Below are 25,296 nucleotides of genomic sequence, written 5' to 3' on the forward strand. Positions count from 1 at the left end.
TTCAATGTCCACTTATCTAAACGAGAGATAACGACGTCACAGCTAAAAATAAACATTTGAAACATGAATACGGTGTCCGGGTGACAATACCACTATACATAATTACAAAAAGTGTATTGTACGTATTATAAAATTTCTCCCCTTTCAAGACTTCACCTGTATCCCGTGACAAAAAGCGTCCTTGCTTCCATTGAATCCATTGTTAAAGTTTGCGCGCCAAGTGGCTAAAATCGGCGCACGAGGCGATGCGCGGGAAAACCTAGCGTCAGTCGATCGCAGAAAGAGCGTGCGCGCGGTCGCAACCACGCTGGAACTTTTAGGTTAGGATTGGTGCGTCGGAGCCGCCAGGTGTCATTCACTCCCCCGCTCTAACGCACGGCGCGGCGTATAGGCGGTCTCGCGCGCCCTACCTGCCCACAACAGCTGTTTTCTCTCGGGAGATTAGTCAGATGTTTCTCGGCGACCAGTCGGAGCTCACCTGACGCAACACAAACATGGCAGCGGGAGGACGTACACCGAAACAGAGGAGATTCGAGATGTCCGCCGGCATGGCGACGCTGAGGAACTTGTCCAACACGCCGAGAAGACGACGCGGCAGTTGCAAGTGTCTGTTCGGCGCGCCGGACAGGGACGAGACGCGACGGCTGATGGCCGAGCAGTACGCGCGCGATCGGAAGCGGTTCATAAGGCGGTTCAATTTCGACATCGACACTGAATGTTACAAGACGGCAAAAATGGACTCGCCGGTGAAGTTTTGTGATGAGGATAAGGAGAATTCTGAGAGTCCAATGAGGACAGCTGCGGAGGCGCTGGCATGTGTGGAGAACACGGACCTGCGGGTGCTGGGCTCACCGTCGCGGCGCGCGGCCAGCAACCACAGCTCACCGCGGACCCCGAGGACGCCGCGGACTCCGCGCGCCTCGCGCACGCCTCGCACGCCGCGCACTCCCGCCTCCAGGAGGCAGTTGCAAATGACAGGTAAATTGTTTTACGATCCGTATATTTTAACCAATTTTATAACCTTTTTTATGAACAGCCTCAAATGGCTGTTACCTGGCAGGTGGACGCTTCAGGCGCTCAGGATAAAATTACCTAAGTTTTTGCCGCCTCCAAACAAATATCTGAATAACTGGTTATTTAGTGCTCCGATGTGTTACTAGGTCGGTTGTGAGAATATTTCCGGGCATATTGCGGTTAACTTTGCCACACAAATATTAATAACTAAAAACTGCTTGCTTGGATATTATATTACCACACAAATTATAATTTCTAAAATTATAAACCTAAGTAATTAATGATACTTTTCTAATTTAACAAATTTATAACACAGTCCAAAAGAATTTAAAAATGAAATTACAAATTTCAAGACAAATCATTTTTGTTGACACAGTAATTTTGAGGTAATGCGGGAAACAAGGAAAAAAATATTTTAAGCTCTTTTCAACATTACATAACAATATGATTAGTAGCATTATAATCTGATATTCACACTGATTGGAGCCGGGCATGACACTCTTGAATTAACAATTTGTTATAAATTCAGAAGTCATGCGGGCTCCCTCATGATCCTTTCTTTTATAACAAAGACCATGTTTCAAATAAGTCGTTAGGAAAGATGGGACATTTATGATCATTTGATTGAAAAATGGTATTTATTTCTAACATTTGGTTTGACGGTAAAAAAAACATCTACCTATAGGTATCTTATTTTTTTATTTTCATCTGCAATTGATGTGACCCCTTTTACGAGTATGTGATTTTCACTTACCCTGATCAGTCAATTTAAAATGAAATACAAACAAAGACTTCCCATACGAAAATCAGAGATTTATTATTATTTCGTACCTTTAAAAAGAACAGACGTACGTCATTATAAATCACACTTACTCGACAACTCAAAACATTTCACTACACATTCATTAGAAAAACAATTTTCAAAACACTGAGAGACATGTTTAAAACCATGAGAACTTCATTGGTAATCCTTTACCCGCCTCAGTGAATCTTGCTGTTCATTTTGTATGCAAACATCGGGCTCACATCCCTCGTGAATATTGATAGGCAAGCGCGTAGGATTGTAAAAAAATTGGGCCAGTTATCGGGAACTTGTTTAAACACTGTTAAAGTGTTTATTTGGCTTCTTCTCTTACACAAAAAGTGGGACTTTGCTCCTTGTTATATATTGCGACGTCATATTTCAATCAAGTATTCGAATACTGAGAATTTTAGGGCTATAACATGTTAAAAGTGATTTAAATTTACACCTGCAAGATACTTAATATGCTAAAATCCATTTATAACATAAAAATATGACGAACTTTCCAACGCGGAATCAAAGAGCAAATTAGCCTTGAAACATGACATTTAGAAATTGCCTTTGACACGAACACTAAAAACGTTTTTGAATCATCTGCAGATTTTCTCATACACATAAAAGTAATACTGCCTTCAACATCTATAATAGTGGATGTTTCATTACTTCCTCGCGCATGCTTTGATATTACGTTCTTTGGTGCACAGCGGCCATTAAATTTCCATTACCTTCGTAGATGACTTCGATATCATTGTCCGTTTCACCATTAAAATGTTTCACACTAGAAAACGTACCAGAAGTGCATTATAGAATGTTACCAAGACGATAAACCGCGTTCCCGTTCGTACATAGCCGGCACGTGATCTAATTTCCTTGAACATTATACTGTGGCCTTTATTGCACCATTACTCTCTGGATTTAGATATTTGTGACTAAACTTTATTTAATTCGACTGCAATAACCACATCCGTCATTAGCTGACATTGAATTACTGTCTAAATTTTATCAAAATTACTTCGTTTAAAATCCATACCATTTTTAAACTATGTAATTCTGTTGCAAGTTAAAAATTATGTCAAACGAAAGTATGCTGAAAAGTGAACCGGTCACTTTCACCATTCCTGTACCTTAAAAGGCATTACATGCATTTACATTGTTTTTGTGCCAGTTAATTAGCTTGTGTAATGTATTAAAGCTAGGCATTCAGTTTTTGCAATTATCCCCTTGACTATATCAACATTAAATTGAATATCATTGTATAAAAACTTAAACAAAGCATCAATTATATTAGTGGCTGTTTCTGGAAGTATGAGCCGGGTTCGCATTTCGCGCAAACATGTTATAAGTTTAAGGTTTAGTTTTTTTTGGAGATCTTGGCATTATCAAGTTGGTAATGTCAGTGGCTTTATCGTCGATTATTATCAAAAATTAAAACTTAGAAAAATAGCACCGATTTTAGATAAGTTCGAAACATACACAACGAATCTCGTTAAAGCAAAAATAGCTTTTGAAATGTTACTCCCATTTGACAATCATTAATAATGTTATGAGAATCCTCAAAACACGTATTGATTGGCAAAGGTTATATTCGAGGAGCATCAAATAACCATAAATCAAAAAATGCATTTCAATAAAAATAGACATACAAACAACATATAAACTATATATCACTAAATGTCTTCAAAGCGGTCGTATATCAAGATTAGTCCGGCCAAATAACAATGACATCACCGACTCAAAACTCTTACCTTTTTTTAGGATCTAAGGTCTACAACCTCCGGGCTGTTTAGAGAAACTTCCTATATCAGATATTCAAGTCATGCCAAATCGATAGGATGCCCCATGGGTTTCGGGGTCATCGGCCGGTTACGTCAACTATGGTCCAACACCATTACATTTTTTGTTTCTCCTTACTAAAGTACCTTAACGAAATTCATTCAGTTCAACCATTTCTAATTTTGAACCTTGTCGAATTGCGTTTGAGTTGGTAATGCGCTGGCCCCTTTTGGTGGTGTCGAGAGGAGAATAATTATCTTGGAAAAAATCAAATACTATGAATCATTGCTACCAGGTTTAAAACTTTACGTCTTATACAATGTTGCAAATAATATATGTAGGTGAGTCGAGTGACTTGTATCTGCCACGTTAGGTCTTTGGACACACTGGCGTTTTTTAAACACTGTGTAGCCCCGAGCACGTGTGTTCAAAATGTTTTCTGTTTTTTCTCTGGCACTGCCCCAAATTTTAGTTGGCTGTCACATTATTAATATACTTTTTTCCTTGCATTATTTGTGTTCTGTTTAATTTCATATAGTTTAAATGTTAACCAGTGTACCGTAAATTTTTGATGTATAAATATTTTGATTAGATTCTTAAAATTGATTACGTATTATTTTCTTTGTCCAAAAATAATCATGCATAGCAGTATATTACATAACCAATACATTTTTAAAGTTAAACGAAATAAAAAGAAGATATCCATATCAAATTAGTCCATCTTACTAAATCATTACAGCTGCTCACGGCACTCACCTTTTCTCCATCCTTAGATCCTTTAATCGGAGCGTGAAGAGGCAATTAACCACGCTGACATAAATATAGCGACCGTGGAGAAATGCTCACGCTATCTATGGCTAATGTTTTCTGGAATTTCCTGAGCCACCCACAAAGTGCTGCGTCATATCAATCTACTAAAAAATGTAACACAAACTTTTATATTTCTCCTTTCTTACTTGCATCTACTTCATTATGTTTCTAAATAAAAACGGTTACCGTTCCCTTACGCTCGTGTCGACTATCGATCCTTAGTTGAAAATAGTTTTTATAAACGCCGAAAGAAATTATTTCCAAATATATCTACGAAAGTCAATGACCCGCCAATGAATTACAAGATACTGTTTAAAACAAGCTGAATAAATAGAACATGTGTGCATGTTACGGTAAAGGTGTTTAAAAGTTAACTTTCAAGTTGAGCAACATATGTTTATTAATGATGCAAGACAGTCGCTAAGTGTTTTAAATCACTGTAATTATTAAATAGCTTAAATACGACTTGAAAAGATTATCCTGTATTTAAATTCATTTCGCAATAACAAGCTGTATAGAACGTAGGTAAGAACATAAATACATATTTATTTTGTAAAAATCTCAAATATTTACATTGCGTAATCTTAGTTAAACTTGTTAGACCTACTTTTTCAGATAACATATTTTTCAAATACTCCAAAACTGGGTAAGTGGACGATACAATCCATAATCCATAATTTACTATACGATAGAATTTATTTGCTTTCAGATAAATAAGTTTGAACTATTTCAAGTATTCGGGTGTGGTATGTGGCCTCAATTTCTTTTCAGTATATACGTATTTACCAATTGGTTTGATATTTGCTTGTCCGCGGAGTTGCACTGATTGTCCTGTATCGATATGCAATCGATAAGATGTTTTAGAATCTACATAAGTTTAACACGTAAATTTATAGCAAATAATTATCGAAATTTACGATGTGACTTCATACATTGTGTTATGTGGTGCAACAATTTTTGATCTTGCAATTATTCCTAGGGTCACTGAAGAAACAATTGCATTAATGGCTTCCCAGTAATTTTAAGAATTATTATACTTGTTTCGTTAAAAAATCATAGCTAATTATTAAAATCTTTCAAGTCTCATAACTTAATGCCTTAATTAGTCTTTAATAAATATAACATCCAAAATACTATATTTTAAACATGATTACTGAGCATATGCCTGTGACTACAACATTACGAGTATTACATCAGAACCCAGGTCTATAGTGACTCACTGTTGACCATAAACGTATTGAAAGATTCGACCAATTGTGTCATCGTTATTATCATACTTGTAAAGCATTTTAATTTTAAATTTAACCGTAAGAAACGATGGTACAGCTGCCTTGGCCTGTGTTTCAATGGTATTGATACGGTAGTTTTACTTGTTTAATTATTATTAACCAGAAGTTCCAGTCAAGGATTGATGATGAAAAATTGTTTCCCATAGTTTTTTTCTATAAATCACTTACTGTCAGTGGCGGGAGGTCTCTTATATGTGAAAGTACGCCTGGGTATGTACCACCGCAAAGTCTATTTCTGCCGCAAAGCAGCAGTGTGTAATCACTGTTGTGTTCCAGCTGGAAGAACATTGTAGCTAGTGTAACTATTGGACATAATAAGACTTAACATCTCATGTCACAGGATGGCGATCGCAGTGGAATACCAAAAAAATACTTTGTAATTCAAGGTGTTGGATGGTGTTCCGGCAAACGGCAAGCTCGTCTTGTTTCGTCATGTCTTGTCACGTCTCGTTTTAACTTAAGTAAGTTATATTTAAATCTAATTTGACGAGAAACAATAAATTAAAATGTGCCTTTCAATAACCAGTTTGTTGGTTAGGTCGTCCTTCGACATAGGCCTCCTCTAGTTTCTTCCACTCATCTCTGTCACGAGTTAATCTTCTCCATCCATTTAATAGAACATCCTCCCGTGTTTTAATTTATCATCCCTTTTGTCTTACCATTCCTTGGATACCATTCTATCTACTTTCGTCCATTTTTCCCCATTTGTTCTCATAATGACCGGTCGAATTCCATTTGAGTCTTTTTGTTTTTAGTAGAACATCGTTTACTTTTGTTTGCTCTTTATTTTTGTATTCCTTATTTTGTTCTTCGTTTGACATTTCCTAAAACAATAAATAAAAATAATTACATAACTATAATCACAACAATAAGAATCTATACCTGTTTAATACTACGGCCATTACATAAATATTTATCAGAAATCTACACCTTAATGCTATAGTTTTATTCCCCTAATAAGGTCACGTCGCGTTTATAGGTATTAAATGAGCAGCTCGTGGAATTATTTCGTGTGGGTAGCCCATAAACAATAGAACAATACGAGGAAGTTGTCTGTGGGTATAGACTATAGACAGTCTTAGTGTGTTCCGCTTGATATCCTGACCTCAGTGATTTAGTGCGCAGAACGTTTCGTCCAAGGATATTTGGAGTAGGTGCAGATTTTAAGTAATAATTATAATAGGAGTAATAGCATTGACTCTTAAATTTACTGGTATGATTTTACATCGTTAACGCCTCACGATTATGATTTCAAAATTAATTGTTCATTAATCAGGATTAAAAGATGTCAGTTCATTGATCTAAATAACTCAAATGTATCTCACCATCAGACGCAACCTAACCCAACATGGCAACAAAAACCGTTAAAATTTAAAAATAGGTTAGCAACAACATTCCCAGATCTCGTAATAATAAAATTCCTGAGTGACTCCAACCGGAACCAAATCCGGGACCGTGACGCTCCCCACGAAATCAGCCACCGTGCCCTATGATAGCTCGCTGCACTTGGATGAGTTCATCGCACTGTGAGAAAGTATGGTTTAAACTAAAAATAGAAACGATCCTTTCAAAACCGAAACATTTAGATCGACTGTCAAACAAATTAGAGTTAGGATTAAACATCAGATTTTAACTTATAATAAAACCAAAATAAAGTTAGGATTGTAAAAACATTAAATGTTGCTTAGAATAAAAAAAACATAAACACATATATAAATTGTTCACTAGCAAATGAATTAAAATACATGTACAACTCTTAAGAACTATACAAAAAAAAACTTTAATAACTCTCAAGTCTTTTATAAGCGATTAGTCCATTTTATTTGCTCTGTACAATTTAAACCAATTTCTAGTTCGAAGATAGCAACTGAATCAATATCTATTCTGCTCTTCTATATCAAACAGTCATTTGCAAAGCTAGATAAAGTAAATGACATAAAATTTCACAAAACAAAAACATCGCTAAAGTAAAAGCCATAAGAGTTACCACAAACCACGTAATTTGAGTAAAAGTAACAATATCACTGATACTATCAAGGCAGAAACTGGTCGAAAATCATCGTCAGACAATAACACAGACCAGCCTTATCCAAAAACATATCGGATAGCAGTCATAAACGAATCACAATGTCAGTGCTAGACTTCAGCTATACCTAACACTAATCAAACTAATAATATCAGTCTGCAGCTCTGCATTCCTTTGAAATTACCGCACTACAATCTGTTCTCACATTTAATAATAACGTCGGTTGCGTGTTTAACACGGCGCGGCGAACACAAATCAATCAGCAACGCGCAATGTATTACGAAATGCGATTTTAAATTGTTTTATGTTGTAGTTTGATTTTATTGACTTTTAGCGTGTCATTGTCTATTCACTATTGTATAAAGCACATATTTTAATATAGATTTGTTGGTAACTTGATGCTGGGGTCTTGCATTCTTGGTTGACTATTTTTTTGATTATGACACTGGTTGCAACATCGAGGAAGGGAAAAATCACATCGTACACAAACAATTAGATTAGAACTTGTGACATTACACCAGGAAAAAATCTATACTAATATTATAAAGCTGAAGAGTTTGTTTATTTGAACGCGGTAATCTCAGGAATTACTAAACCGATGTTGTATTCTTTCATAAATAGAAAGCTACATTACTTCTAAGTAAAGGCTGCTTTTAATCCCGGAAAAACAAAGCGGGACTTTTATCCCGGAAAAAATTTCACGTGGGCGGAACCGCTAGCAGAAGCTAGAAATTGATAAATATGTAAATTAACATTGAATTGTTGTTTGGATCAAATCTGTCGACGCCTAATCTTGTAGATTGTCATGGGTAGTAATTGCTCTGATAATTTTAAAATTTACAGATTGTTTCTATAAAGTTAATTATACTCTAGTCAAATCTCTATTATTTCGTATGAGTACTCTGGTTAATTAAGATTAATCAAGTCTCACATTACGAAAGGTAGTCTTATTCAAAAGTTAAACATCACGTAAAAGTTCAGGAATTTCTTACTACATAATGGATGGTGAACCAACATTTCTGTAGTAAAGTACTACTTATGGTCTTATCGAGATGACCTCATTACCATGTTTTGACGTAAATACCTTAGAACAGGAGCGCAATCCATGGTCTCAGCAGTTTACGCCTGGTTTTAGCTAAAAAGAATTCATTGACTCAAACTAAAAAGTCAGTCTTTATGTTTAATTTGGGTATAGACAAAATATGGAAACTTACATTAACTTACTAGTATTATTATTCTAGCGTAAGGTAGCTGGCAGACCGCAAGACCTTGGGTTGAATTTCCAAGCCTTTCAATCTTATGTAAAGACAGTAATCCTCTCTAGACCACAGACCTAGATTCCCAGGTAACAAAAAACAAGAGCTATCAAAGTGAAAAGAAATTGCCACCTAGTTTTTTGTCAAGTTAAAAATCACCACTGGGGGGTCCTGGGCCCCTCATAGTGAAAGGTGAAGGCAAGTTCAACGGCCAGTGGTGCCCTGATAACTGTCGGTTTCCTTGTTTCAAAGCTTATCGGATACTACACAATGACTCGTGCGGCAGTGCTTTACATGAAAAATCGCACGTGTGCTAATAACGCTTTGTTCATGTTTGTGCAGCCCTGGATCACGTTCTTTAGGTTTGTAAAGGCTTGTTGAAGAAATGTTATTGAAAAAACGGATTTTCTTGAGATCAGTGCTTGACTTTATTTGAAAAGGTTACTGGCAGTTATTGTTGGTGGTAGGATATATTTAATATTTGCCCGGATAACGACCACCGTACACAAGGTGTTAAAATATGCAATATTGTCCCACGTGATGCCTGTGTATATCCGGTTCCAACAGGACGGCATAATTGTGTCGACTATCGATGGGTAATCATCTCTCGTCAGTCGATATTCTATTGGACCCCGCTTACCATCAGGTGTAGAGAGTCATTCTGCCGTCCCTGCAAAAAAAAAAAACAAAAGCTACATTCGTTAAAATGTTACTAATGTGCCTTCGTTCAGCAAAATCCCCACCATCATCGCTTGACCTATTGGATGCTTAATCAATTACCTCACACCATACATAAATGCATTTGGCCAAACCGTGAAATCGTAACAAAACCCTTAAAAAACTAAAGACTTCATCACAACTTACTTAAACATTCTTTTCATCAGGCACGCATGATCTATTGGTTCGAATGATGCGAGTAATCGATCTAGGCGTGTCCAAAACGAATGTGGTATTTCGTAACTAGGTACTAAAGAACCCTTCAGGACCGTGAAGATACATTCGATAATGTTAAATGGAGATCTGAACATCTAAGTGGTTAATAGGCTGATGGTTATAGGGAAATTTTGATACTGATTTTTTATTACATTTATTATAGGTATATTACTAGCTTGAGCGGCGATAGCCTAGTTGGTTATGGAACGGACTACCGAGACGAATGTTCGCAGGTTCAGATCCCAAGACACACACCGCTGACTTTTCTAAAAAAAAAATAACATGTGTGTATTTTTTGTGAATTATCGCCTGCTTTAACAGTAACGGAAAACATCGTAAGGAAACCTGCATACCTAAGAAATTCTCTATAGGAATTTTCGAAGGTGTGTGAAGTCTACCAATCCGCACTAGGCCAGCATGGTGGACTAAGGCCTAATCCCTTTTAGTAGTAGAGGAGACCCATGCCCAACAGTGAGACAGTATATGATACAGCGCTGATATTATTATATTACTAGCTTTTGCTCGCGGCTTCTCCCGCGTGAAGGAGTTCAGGCATATTTTTTTCCGACTTACTTGATTTGTATCGTTATATTATGACCAAATTACACAAAACCATTATAAATTGTAGCCTATGGATTATTCTGATGTATAACCAATATTACTGTTAAGTTTCGTCCGAATCCGTTCAGTAGTTTTTTCGTGAAAAAGGAACAAACATACATACATACATCCAAACATCCATCCGCACAGACTTTCACATTTATAATATTAGTACGATATAGGTAGTTGACACACTGTCCATACACTAGTGAACCCTAGGCGTGCATTGATGATAAAGCAAATGAAATAATGTTTGTTTATTCATCACATACGCGATTCAATAGCACTTTTTATTATTTTTTGTAGTTTTCTAATTTTGTCGTTTCTCCTTTACTGTATTAAAATATTTTAAAATTTGTAATTTTACTTAATATACCTAAAAAACCTAGCACTTATTAAGTGATTATAATGTTTCCTAAAACCTCAGTATCCCTATATTTACTTAAATTCGTTTTAACTTCTAAACAAAGCGCGATAAGTCGGTGACTTCTAACTGGATGTGTGAAGTACCGTTCGTAGCCAACTAGATTTTGTCATATGCTTAGTTCTTCCTTGCTAATGAACTCAACGATATACTTTGAAATGTAAGATCCACTAAATATAAAACATTTGCTATTTATTTTTAATTTAAATTGCTTATATTTTTAATTCTATCAAATTCGAAAAATCTTAATAAATTACGAAGTTATATGCTTAGCTCTTCGTTGATAATAAACCTGATAATATACCTTCAAATGTAAAATCCACAAAATTTAGAACATTTACCATTTATTTTCATATTAATTGAATTTAAATCATTCAATTATGAATCACTACCCAAGTTGTTTATCTCACGTTCAAGCATTCAAATCTAACAAAGCTTAACACGTTCACAGACAAAGAACAAAGGAATATCGTAGATTGAAGTAACTTTCATAAATCCGGTGTTGTCAGCACAAAAAACTCAATTTACCTTTTTTCTACGCACTAGTCGACGATCGTAAAGCTTGTCAAATCCAGTCTTGTTTTTTTATATGGCTTAAAATTCACAGATACAGCGGATCGTAGGGTGTTGACCCGAACTTAACGGGAACCGCGCGTACATTACAATAATAGTATATACAGGGTGCGGCGATAGGAGGCGTTTTGGATTTGGTATAATAGAAGATAGACGAAGCAGATAGGTATTTAAAGAAAGAAGACTTTAGCGCGCCTAACCTGATTTATAAAGAACCAAAAAATATCAATACTTAAATGTCACGTTGATCATAAGTCATAGAATAAAAATTTTATCATCAATGTTCATAAATATATATTGCTATCACTCCTTGGTACAAACTAATTAAAAATTAAATTACATAATTCATATTCCAGCTTCTAAATATTTTTTTAAGATCACAAAACCAATTGACAGCCCAAATATAAGGATTAGCATCGAAATTCATCACATACTATTCAACAAAGCTGGGATTAAAAATATCAGGTTTTAAACCACCGAATGTATTACGAATGCAAACAATATAAATTATGGAACGTGTATAAGTGGTGTTGACTTCTTTGTATATGAAATGAGTTTAAACACAAAATTGCATGGCAGGCTTGTACAACACGGATTCCTATAGCGTGTATCTCCGCGTAATTAGAGGGACGGGTAATGGGCTATCTCAGATTGGTTTCTACACGCGATGCATTCCGGAAATGTATAGTTTTATGTAAATTCAACTCTCGATTATGGTTGTGGTAGAATTTTACTCATATTTTAGAACAATTTTACCCTGATAAAAGTATTTTATGATCTTCACAGGGTCACATACTATCTGAATATATAATCGATATTCGTACCGTACTTTTTGAGTTTATCGCGTTCAGACAGATTTAGCGAGGGACATTATTTTATAATATGCAAGGATGGTTATTATAACGTAAAAATAAATCTAATGGAGGCATAACTGGGCTTGATTCAACAGGATCTTCAGGAGATATATTTCTGTCAGCCAGACTTACATCATTGGGTCGAGGGACTCAAGCCCTCACGTGTTTTATATCCTTTCTCAAGTCTATTCGTTAAGAAGGCGGGTTTTTACATTCTAATAGTAAACATAATTCACTCGTGTTTTCCTGTTATTACGCAATACCAAAATGTAATTTCCCGTTACAATCTGATCCTATTATACGTAATAGCTGTCAAAAAAACGTCTTGTCAAAGTGTTGCCGGCATTTTACGAAATAAATAATGCAATCTACATAAAATCAAATAGACGTATTTTTTGTTATATATCTTATCTCTAAATTGCTGATCCTTAAAAAAATCCACCAATGGAAAATTGACCTATTTTACACACGCAACTTTCTAATCTTTAAATTGCTAATCCTTAAAAAATCTACCAATGGAAAGTTATGCTATTTTACATACGCTACTTTTTTTCTAGAACGAAATACGCGGACAGTTGCCATAAGTACCTACTCGATATTTTGGATGCGTTTCCTCAAAGGATCAAATGAACGACTTTCAACTTGTATTGTTACACTAACAAGAATAACTACCGGCCACGTGAAGAAATACCTTCCATGACTCATGTCTTTGACTTTCGGGAGTATATCCAGTTACATTATATGGGAATGTGTTGTGAGTCACTCTTTTGTTTATGGTTTTTGACTTCTAGACTACCTACACTAACAAATCACATTATTCGTGCAAATTTTACTATGGTGATATATTAAGTAAAATTTGAATCCCTTATACACTACTAGCTTATGCTCGCGGCTTCGCCCACGCGAAGAATTTTTCCGAGATAAAAGTCCCAATATATATTTTCCCGGGATAAACTATAACCTTCCTAGAATTTTAAGCTATCTCCATACCAAATTTCATAAAAATCCGTCCTGTAGATTTTAAGAAAATCGATAACATACAGACAGAAAGGGGGACTTTGTTTTATAATATGTATAGATTAGTAGGTTTGTATTTTATATAAGAAAATTATGCCTAGATTTGCATAGTTCCTGATACCTTTCATAACTCAATGTAATATTATTAACTTTCCAAGATTCGCAGAATGCTGAATTAATTGCGTTTAAAACAACATTCTGTATTCGACGTAACGTTGGTGATAAAGTAAGCTGTCTCTGCGATGGGCTGGTCACACCCTTTTATTTATATTTTTTAATTTTATCGCTGGACACACCACCAATCGTTATCCGTGATGTGATTGTAAATTGTTATTTGTATCGCCATACTTTACAAGTATTGGGAAGAGAATATTATGCGTAAGTAAGGAGTGAGGATTATTATTTGCAATAGAAGTAATAGGAAATTTATTTAACAACCTCTACTTATATAAAAAATTACGTTTTTCTAGTATTTTTAATATAATAAACCTAAAGTTATTTTCGATAGAATTTTAAAGAACTTAAAGTAAATATTTTACTACTTTTAACTTCACTGCAGTTACTTTCAAAAATTCAGATTATTCTATGTCTAATTTTAATTACTTTCATGCTAAATTTATGCCTACTTATTCTAAACAAAGTTAATTAAAAACGTTCGTTAAAAAACGTTTTAATTTTGCGGTCTCAAAAAACATAATGTAATATAACAATGATTTAAGAAGTTAAAAAAAACATACTGGATAGTTATGTTTTATATTAGCACTTAAACATGCAATTACTTTTTTCGGAAATTGTTTTGTGCGATTTATTGCGCCTCTTTTTCCATACATAAGTACAGATTATTCCTCGACACCAAGCCACAAATTATCACAAAAATCAATGTTATTTCATTCTTAATACTCGTAAGCATAAATTAAGGTGTAAACGAAGCTCAATACTTCATTCTGATATAATTATGGGGACATACGATCGGGGTCACGCTTCTTCGAATCAAATGAATTACCAAATGATAATTCTTATACTTGTTTTCGATTCTCAGAATGTATTGGCACAGAACCAATGTTTATATCCTTGTCGGACTTTTTAACATTACATTTGCGTTCTCACAATGGTGGAAATGAAAATAATTTATTTAGAACAGTAACATGTTAACTGTAGGTTGATTCCCTATGCTACTCGCGATAACACACCGTAAACGCGTGTTGTCAAAACAAGCTCTAAACACAAACGCGTTTCATACACGCGCCACGATGTGTAATTGATAAATAGGTATTGTGTATGCCATACGATAGGTTGTCTATGCTTAATATTTTTTTATATTACGATGTGTTAATGCGTTCAGAAATCTTTCATCCCCTCGAATCGGCAAGTATCGGTTTTTGAAAAGGCTTTTTTGTTTGTATTCGTGATATTAAATGATGTAACTCGAATAAATCACTGCCAAACTTTATTTAATCCCATTTTTGTATATACTTAAATGTAAGAAACATGAAAGGAATATAAAAATAATTTAAAGAAATTTCTGTAGATTGTGATTGTTTTCAAACGAAAAATATAACTTCAAAATTATTGTCAAATGTCAATGTCATTGACTTATTTACTTGATTTGTTTACTAAAGCCACATTTTAAAAATTGAATTGAATTGATATATTGAATGCTACTGAAGATTTTACACGAATGCTGTTATATGAATAATAGTAAATGCTGTTGTGCTTATGCAGTTTATGTTAAATTAGCGCTAACAACGTATATTAATAGGAATTCTACGGACCTTCCATTATAAAATTTGTTGCAAAATCGACAAGGCATTAACTCAAATTCTTTTTTTTTTATTGAGTTAAATAATGTGACGAGGATGCCGTTTACCTGATGATAAGCGATACGACCGCCCATAAACAGTTACAATGCCATCCGGAACTTTGAATTGTAAAGCACTATGTGACGTTCCACAGTAGGTTTTCAGAATGAGACAAAGATTTTAGGTCTTATAAAGTAATTACGCTAGTTACAATTTCCTCTAAACTGGTACACATCAGTGCATGGACACAGTTTAACTTGGCTATAGAAATAGACATTGCCGTAGACACCTTATAACTATTAAGACAGACACTCACATATAACAGACTTACCAACAATAATTAAAATAAGTGTATATTGCCTATTAAACGTTATTTTTAAAAATTTATAGCTCTATTACCTAGTAACTTCTATTTGCCGCTCAACCGGAATTAATCTTTTGGAATAAAAAGTACTCTATTCAATCCACAGCTCACTGTCTGAGTACCATATTTCATACACATTCATTTAGTTATTAAGGTGAAACTGATTAATTAACAAACATTCAAACTCATGTATAGAAATTTTACTTAAGTATATTATGTTATCTAAGACTGAACAACAAATAAAAAATAAAACAAAAATAATATGTTGTTAAAACTGAGTATATTTTACTATTATTTATTTGGAATATCTTGCATTACATTCACTATCCTGTAAAAGAAATTATTTTATTATTACATTTGATATTATCAGTTTTGTTAACATTAGTATTCAATGTAAGATGCCTTTGGTCTCCTAAAATAAAAAGAAAGTGTTTGTACAAACAATTTTAGATTTAACATGATTACATACTTTTGTTTGTAATTGTGTAAAATTATTGGGATTACCTACATGAAATTTTTGCTTTGTTCCCTGGATCGATATTCACATTTAGAAGATTTTGATATTTAATTTAAAGCTGGCTAAGCCCTTGATTAAGACCTCTACCAATTACTTATAACAACAATAATGTATAACTAGTAAAAATTTCTTCAATAATCTTTATTGTTATCAAACTTTATAGGTACAAAACTTTCACCACAAAGAAACTACATAGTATTAATTGTAATGTACATAATTAAGAAAACATTGTTTAAAAAGATACCTTCATTAGTGTTTTATATTTGTTTGGCCTATCTATTTACTAATAGAAATATTACATCGAAGTAATAAAAATAAACTTGATTGACCTCAATTGTTGTCAAAAGTCGGGTTGCCAGTAGTAAAGTAGCTTATTTTTCACCGCTGAGCCCATAACACAAATTTGACTATCAAGATACAAAACATAGGTAAGAATAATAGTTCTATCATTTAGGATTTATGTTTGTTTTGTTTCTGATAAGGTAGAATATTATATTTGAGTTTTCACGATGTAAAGAGGATACTATCGTCAATAGAAATTATACAGTCGTTGTATCTAAATAATTAATTTGTCTAAACGCGCATAGACGCGCTGGATTGCCGCACGTTATTTTGACAATTCGTAACATGCCCATAAGGCGGATGTGTCACACCTCATCGTGTTTATGAAATGTCAAATTAGCATCCAGAATACTCTTACACAGTCATAACACGAAGTTAACGAAACACGCCGTGTTACAAGTTCGACATTGTCGTAGAGAATCATGCCCCTGGAGGTAACTGGTATGTCTCTCATAGGTGAGAGTACGCCTGGGTAAGTACCGCAATGTCTATTTCTGCCGCCAAGCACCAGTGTGTAGTCGCAGTTGTGTTCCGGTTTGAAAGACATTGTAGCCAGAGTAACTACTGGACATAATAAGACATAACATCTCATGTCTCAGGATGGTGAGCGCAGTGGGATACCGATCAATACTTTGTAATTCAAGGTGTTGGATGTTGTTTCTACTGTTTATGGGCGGTCGTATCGCATACCATTATGTGACGGCAAGCTCGTCTCGTCATTAAAGAAAACCATATTAGATAATATGTAGTAACCATAGCAACTGCATTAGTATAAACAATGTCGTAGTTATTAGGCTACGACTTAATTCAAAAGATAAATGTACTCGTAACTAGTTTAGTTAAAATAATTTAATTATTTATCATCTGAAAACATTTTAATAAATCAATATACCCAATTATTTACGAAGACAGGAATTGCGAATTGCAATTGCGAAACCATTACGGGAATTAATCAATCAACTGGTGTTTGATTTATCAAGGAATGCGCTCACAGATTATTTTTTCCTTTCTCTTAACCTCCAACGCGTAAAGAGGTGTATACTGATGTGGGCGGGCTAGCCTACAATTTTCCAAACATTTCCGTTTATTCTAGGTGGCCACACACTAATTGCTTTTGTTAACGGAAGCAGATATGTACCAATTAGCACTGTAACCTAGTTACACATTTTTTAACACGATAATTAAAATATCGTTGTTGGGGGAATCGGATTGATTATGAACGTTTTTACACTTTCCCACAAATATCGGGTATTGTAGCAAATTGGCTAATAGTATGATCATTGAACAGTCAATTGCCGTCAAGTCTATCGGCTTCGCAGAGGTTATGATATGCATTTCATAGTTATAAAATTTTAAACCTTATTTGATTGCCTTTGAGACCATAATGGAAGTTATGGACTTGCTAGTAATGCAGCAAAAAATATATCAAATATTTATAAATACCTTTACGTGCTTCTAACTTTAAATGTAGTATTCTTAAAGTTTTCTGAGTTCTTAAAAAGAGGAAGTTGGGGAAAACTAGGATTCGTCTACGCTTTCATTATATCAAAACCGGAATGCTAGTAAAGGGGTCTTTTATTTGTTATTTAGCATTACACTCAGCTCATACTACGTGGGCTAGCGTGGGTGTGTGGTACCGTTAACAGTCCAATGTATTTGTATAAATAACTATACTGAACGTGATAAAAATATTAACAAATTAAACAATTACGGTGTTTTGCGTACGCGTTGTCGTCAGCTAAATACCATGTTTAGAAAATAGGTTGACTATTTGTCTTTTTTTTTTTTTGGAGGAATAATTTTTTATATTTCTTTTGATAAATATTTATTTTTTTAATTTATTGCCCTTAATACACAGATATATAAAGGCAGACTTAATGCCATAGGTATTCTCTCCCAATCAACCTTAGCGTAAACCTTACTCAACTTATGTATAATATTGACAAATTGAGGCAACGAAATATTTATTGCTATTGTAGGTTCAATCTATTATCATTGTTAGGCCTTGAAAGTCCAGTTGTAACTAGCAATTTATTTAAGTATTATAGAAAAACATCTTTTAAAAGCATATTCAAGGCTCATATCATAGTACCGGCAATTATATAGCTATTATTCACAAAAGTCGTAAAAGATTAACACTTAGCAGGTACAAATCTAAACAATAAGACCATTTATTTAATTACCCAAAAGGTTTAACGGCAAAGAGTTTTATATAAAAAAAATATATTACGTAGGTATATTAACCTTGTAAAAAACTGTTAATTTTATGATTATTGTCTCGATATAACCACTCGACCCAACAAGGGTATCGAATCTATAATAAAATAAAAAAAACAGACCATTGTCTCGTTTTGAATGTTGCAGACTAGAATATAATCAACTTAGATAATTGAATACATTTTATGATGTTAATTCTGGTATTTCCCTGCACTATTTTGTCATTAATTTACACTATTTCGATGCTCCTAAGTAAACTATCGTATCTAAAAAATTGTAATTTATATAATTTTGTAAACCCGAAGTAGCCCTTCAAAATTTTAACTCCGTTTACTAAATTTTGACAACGTCTGATATCAAGAATATTAAAACACATCACCGTATAATCGACATATTAATTTTAACATTGATGGATGGTCCAGGCCACTCCAACGTACCTTACAAGCACCCAACTTCGCCCATATAATTAATTACCCAGCCAAAAACTCAAAAAATTTACAACAAACAAAATAATCACATTACTAACCTGAGTATTGTAAAAACGTAAAAAAATAATGACGTATAAGAATTGATGTCGGCATACAATGTCGGCCGCGTAATCAGGTAGCGAGCAAGTATCGATAAATAACTCTACACGTGGTTTTTTTGGCCACACTTGGCCCAAGTCGAACACGACCGGTTCTTGCCGTCTCCTGAGCTTAGATTGAGGTTTTTTCCTGTTGTTTTCACACTTGAATTATAAACAAAACGTAAAAGTATCATTTTAAACGTTTTATTTCAGTTTGCATAGTGACATGGTTGAAATGGCTTAATGTCTACGCGAATGTCTGTGGAGGGATTATAATCTATGTATTGAAACTTAAAAATATTTTTTATCTCATAATATTTAAAATGTGATAGTTTATTATGAATCTAAAAAAAACTTATACATTATACTGATATATCAGTATGCATTATAGGGTTTCGAAAGCAAAATTTACGTAAATACTTAATTTAATTTTAAACAACAATTGGAAGGCTGTATATTTCTCAATATAATTAGATATTAATGTGTCCAAGTAGAAAATATTACATATTTACAAAGACATTAAACAGTATCATTAATAATAATATATTTAGAACTATCGACCTCTCACACGCGCATTATGTTATTTGCGACAAAAAGGTATAATATTGTATTTCTTTAAATAAATTAATGTAATTCTTGTGAAAAAATAAATATCTTCAACTATATCTTAGTTACTATAATTACTATATCTATGCTTACGATTACAAGACATAAACTACGGTATTTAATTACAAGTAATTTATTCGATAGTATGTAAAAGTAATCAACAAATATGATCAGCCGTTATAAAAACAGAGAAATATCTGTATTACATATTTATAAGGTCGATATTCCGATATCCGACAACTTGCAACAGCAAAACAACATTTGCCACCTCCCTGAGTAATTCAATCACTTTGTTTTAATACTCTTTTGATATGCCGACGATGTGTAATGTGTCTTATTAGAAATTCTTGTTTATCTTAAAAGTATTTGTAGACTGTATCGAAAGTTGCAAAATTGCTTTGTCTTTTATAAATCTATCTCATTATCGTGATGATTATAATGATCGCTGCGCTTCTGTTAACCTTTTATGCTTAACGTAGAGAATAAAGAAAAAAGAATTCCTTTCATTAATCTCATAGGTTAGCAGTTCGATTTTACCCAAGCCTCCTGTTGAAAATGACAATTTGCCCTTTTTAAGGCTTATCGATTACTTTACTGAAGTTAATACATAATGTATACTAATAAAAACCTGAAGTTTGTCTGTACGCGCTAATCTCAGAAACTACTAAACCGATTTCGAATTATTACACTAATAGGAAGCGTCATTACTCCGGAGTTGAATAGCCTACTTTTGATTCCTGGAAAATATAAAGTGGGACTTTTATTGCTGAAAAACTTCACGCTTCTCTGAGCCGTGAGCAATATACTTTTATAATTATTTAAACATTATTAAACTAAAAGTTATCCTTCAGATAAAATATGACCAGACTGGACATAAAATATATCTTATACAATTATCATTTTAATTCGTTCATGTTTTATCTTACAAATAAATATCAGACGATTATAATCAGCCTTTAATGTATCATAACATTTGATTTTAGCCTGTCCGACGTAAAAAGCGTTAAATTCAAATTACAAATAAAATATGTTTTTTTAAACAAACTTTAATAAGCATATTCAAATTTAACAACATAAGAATGGTGATGTCCCACACCATATTAATTTCGGGAAGTTTCGTAACATTCGTGGACCTTGCACCGGTATTTGCAATATCCGTTTCGATAACTCGAACAATTTGCCGTGGGAATCTGTGTTTCTCATGGTGTCTTTTTATGTTTTTATTTCCAACCTTTTTATTTGACGCAGTTTAGGTATAACGTGGTACTGTGAATTTTGTCATTAAGTGTTAATAAAGTGTTGGGTTACATAATACTTTAAATAAACGAGTTTGAGATTTTTTTTAAAGATCTATCCCAACAGTTAGCGTTATGCTGTAGCCAAACAGTTGTAAGATTATATAGAATGAACATTGGAAAGATTGTCGTACAAAATTTTTTCGCTCATGCGATGGTTAGTAATCTACAGTGAAATAGCAAAACACCAATGTAAAATACTTAATATTTTTTCCATATCGTGATTTGCAAGTTTTTAATGTGCATATTAGCATATTTTCTGTAAATATATTACTCATTGGTAACAACTTTTAGAGCACAAATTTGAACCCGATGCCCGGTCTATAACTATACTGTTTAATGTCTGTCTTTAATAAAAAAAAAAACACATTAAATATGCAGAAAACTTAAATTATTATATCCGTTATAATTTACTCAAAAAACGTATTTGATTAAGGCATATTTTAAATAAATAATGACGAAGGAAATATCATACAGATTCAAATAATCGAACATCAAAATAATAATTGCCAATATTGCCACGTAATACTAAACTTTTGTATGCGTTTTTTTGTTTTGTGTAATTAAAAACAATGCTAAAGTGTTTGAAATAGTAAAGAATATGGTATTATTTATACGATTTTTTATAATTGTTAAAGTCCCTTAATTTATTATTGTACAAAAATCTAAAAGAATTTTTTTTGTTTCAGATTACTGGACACTACGGAAACACGCAGATTCGTCGTCGAGCGACAAGGAGAATTAATGAAAATAATTTAACATTAGTTTAATGTAAAACGCGACATGTTGGTATATAAAATCGTTTGATTTAAATTATTAACAAAGATATATAACGTATTTATATAAGTAGATACTAATGGAAAATGCCTATTCCTGATTTTTATAACAAAATTATCTATTGCATACTTTTGGCGTGTAAAGAGGCTAAAATTTGTCTAAATTTTACACTAAGTTCGCTATGGTGGATTTTTTTGGTTTACAATCACAAGCATGGTTTAAATGCAAATACCATGTTAAATTATGTGATTAATATATATCTTTAATTTAAATTGTCAATTTGAACGCTATCAAAATAGCTATCAGCAATAAGTAAATAAGTAAGATTCACATAAGCTGAACAAATTTCAAATCTCCTAGGCGGTAAATTTCATTGAAACATTTTTGTTTTCTTTGCGCAAAGTAAATTCATTTATGATAATATTTGTGAAGAGAAAAAAAAATGTTGGTAAGAACACTAAATATATAAACGATTTGAAGTTTCGAATTTTTGAGCTACTTGTGTAGCAAGCATAATACACTACAGGGAAAAGATTTCGACCTGTCATGGTTAATTTTGGTGGTCAGTGTGCTTTTGACATTACCATCTTGTGAATGTGAGCTGTCAAAAATGACATTTCAAATTAGCGTTGTAACATAAGGGTGCGATTCCAAAGGACTCGCTTAGGTTAAACGGACTCACGTCCAAAAATATTGTGCTTATTGCCACGCGTTAATTTATAATAAGGAACTTTTATTTAATTGTACACAACTAGAAGCCAAATGTAATAAACTGCATTTCACTATGGAATAGATTTTAGACTAAATCTTTATGGAAATTAAAATCCTGTTGATTTTTTTTACGAATATAAAGTAGATGCAAATTATAAATTACAAATAAAAATGGTAGCTATTTAAACTTAAATTTAATTCCAGTCATGTGAAATCATGTACGTTTTTAGTATCGCTATAAAATTAATAGATACTAACTTTTGACATTTATTAAATCAGATTCCAAAAACATTTTTTTAATGAACTTATCCTTTTTTTATTAAGGCATGCTTTAAGTGTATGCTCATTGAGATTTTTTCTAAACGACTCAAAATTCATTTTTAAAACATTTTTCAATCTAGTCTGTGATCTCCGCAATAATTGTTCTTGTCTCCACAAACTGGGGAAGCTTCCTATTATTCTGTCCTTTAGATGTAATTTATTAAGTGCTAATATTTAGTTTAGATTTGTAAATATAATTTGCCAGGAACGTAGTTAGGGTTTAGGACATGAATCAAATTTTGGCACATAAATACAAAGTAAAACCGAGAAATTTAATAGGATTAGTTTGATTGTATCATGCCATATCGAACCTAAGCCACTATTCAATTGCATGTTTGTCTAATTTAGATTATCATTTACTCGAAGACAAAAATGTTAAGCAAATGCTCACAATGTCATTTTAATTATTTTACTGTTTCAATCAATCAATATGCTTTGTTGTAGCGCCTACTTATTCTCTGCTATGGACCTGCATTTCGGTGCCTGGAAATTGTAAGATAAGGTCAAATTAACAATGGTCAGTCAGCAATTCGATTTACAATTTGTAAAAAGTACACATTGTAAATGAATGGCTTTCGTTTACGTATTGAGGTGGGGAAACAATATTTGTACTAAAATTATTATGCGTGTACAAAGATTTTGTGAAAATTTGTGTATTGTAATAAAAATAATTAAACTATACTTTTGTCATCTATTATTTTATCTCTAATACCTTCATTTTATATATTTTGGATGAGTTGGTATATATTTTTGTCATATATTTTTTAAAATTATATTCCTCATATTTTTTCATCAAAATTAAATGGAACATAAATATGATTGAAATCCGAAATTTGATTTTTGGGGGTATCGTGACGTGACCGGCCTGCATCTGATGGTAAACGGTCAACTGACAAGAGACGATCATCCCTCATCAATTGCCAAAATTATGCCGGCCTCTTTGACACCGGATATACACAGGCTGATCCCAATTCACATGGACGGTTGGACCACTATTGTAAGTTTTATGAAGGAGGGAAATAAAAAATTTCTAGTATCTTATTTTATTATGAAAATAATCGCCAGCACTGACGTTACCATGTACAAAATGTTGACTATTCATTTAAAACAAATTCCAGTTATTTTTGACGAGGCCAATATTTGTTCGTATGAGCCAATAAAATCGTGCCGACAGCCCTGTATGGTAACAGAATTCTTGCAGCGGCACACAGTTTTGAGCATAACACAAGTGCGTTCGTTATGCACCCCAGGTTGTGAAATAATATGTAGTTTTTTTCACTTAACAATTTATATATTTGCTTACTATGTAAAGAGACCAAACCCGCTGCTGTGTGTAGTCTTCTACTGATGTCGCAACTCTTCCTGGTCCTGTGGGAGTTTCCCGCACTCCTTGCTGGCATACTTCATCTCATTGGACCATCGGGCTGGTAGTCTGCTTGTGACTCAGCCAGTGTCTTCGGTCTTATTCAGTGGTTCCTTGTACACCTGTCGCCATCGCGTCTAGCCAAGTGTACCAACCTATCTCCACTTCCTGAGACCAAACATTTCATTTAGAAATAAAATACTTAAGAAGTTAGTTTAAATAAGGTATTAGGTATACAAAGAAAAATAAACTGGTATTTGGTTAAATTTAGGACCAAAATCAATTTTATACCATATTCAATTAAAGAGGAACAATCGATCTATACAGAATTTATAGACCTGAAAAAAAACATTTGAGATGATATTTTTTGTGTTTCCTTTCCTCAAGTACCTAATTATAGATATTACATCTGGTAGTAAATGTTGTGTTAATATCATTTTAAATACAAAATAAGTATATTAATACATCGTTAGAAAACTACAAAGAATCATTCAAATGTGCCAACAAAGCCGCCTGTTCACACAAAGATCCCAAAAAATACCCTAAAAATAATGACTTCCTGGAGCGACCAATCGTGTGTCCCGGAATTTTGACCATCTCCCACGCGACTTCGGGAGCAAATAAAAGGTTGTACTAATTGGGAATGGTTCCGTATGAAAAAACGCTTCTGAGCGGAATAGATGGATTGGCTGCTCAAAATGGTTGATGGCCTACTTGTTTTAAAGGTTTACCTTACTTATTGGGAAGTTAATAGGTATACATATTATTGATTATTTTTTGTGGTTTTTAAGTCGGAAATTCAGGAAAGGATTCTACAATTGAAATTGCTTAAAGTTTTATGATGCGATACTATGTAAATTTATTATTATTTGATTGACGACAATATACTTTTTGAATTCATAGTTACATATTTGCTCCTTTGATTTTACTTCTTAAAATTGAGTAATTACATAAATTTTCATTGTTGCATTTGTCCAAAAAAATATATATATTTATCAAATAATAATACTACGTACGTAGTAAATGATAATTGATTGTATTTTCA

At 33.3% G+C, this 25,296-nt stretch overlaps 1 protein-coding gene across 1 annotated transcript; it reads left to right on the forward strand.

Annotated features, from left to right (window-relative positions):
* Positions 1-239: 239 nt before the first annotated feature.
* LOC115444338 lies at positions 240-23,569 on the forward strand. Its single transcript, XM_030170125.2, has 2 exons — positions 240-978; positions 21,769-23,569. The coding sequence occupies exons 1-2, from the start codon at positions 495-497 to the stop codon at positions 21,822-21,824; spliced, it is 540 nt and encodes a 179-aa protein (XP_030025985.2). The 5' UTR covers positions 240-494; the 3' UTR covers positions 21,825-23,569.
* The last annotated feature ends 1,727 nt before the right edge of the window (positions 23,570-25,296 follow it).

The sequence above is a fragment of the Manduca sexta genome, chromosome 7, assembly GCF_014839805.1.
Source record: "Manduca sexta isolate Smith_Timp_Sample1 chromosome 7, JHU_Msex_v1.0, whole genome shotgun sequence".
Classification (NCBI taxonomy): Eukaryota; Metazoa; Arthropoda; class Insecta; order Lepidoptera; family Sphingidae; genus Manduca; species Manduca sexta.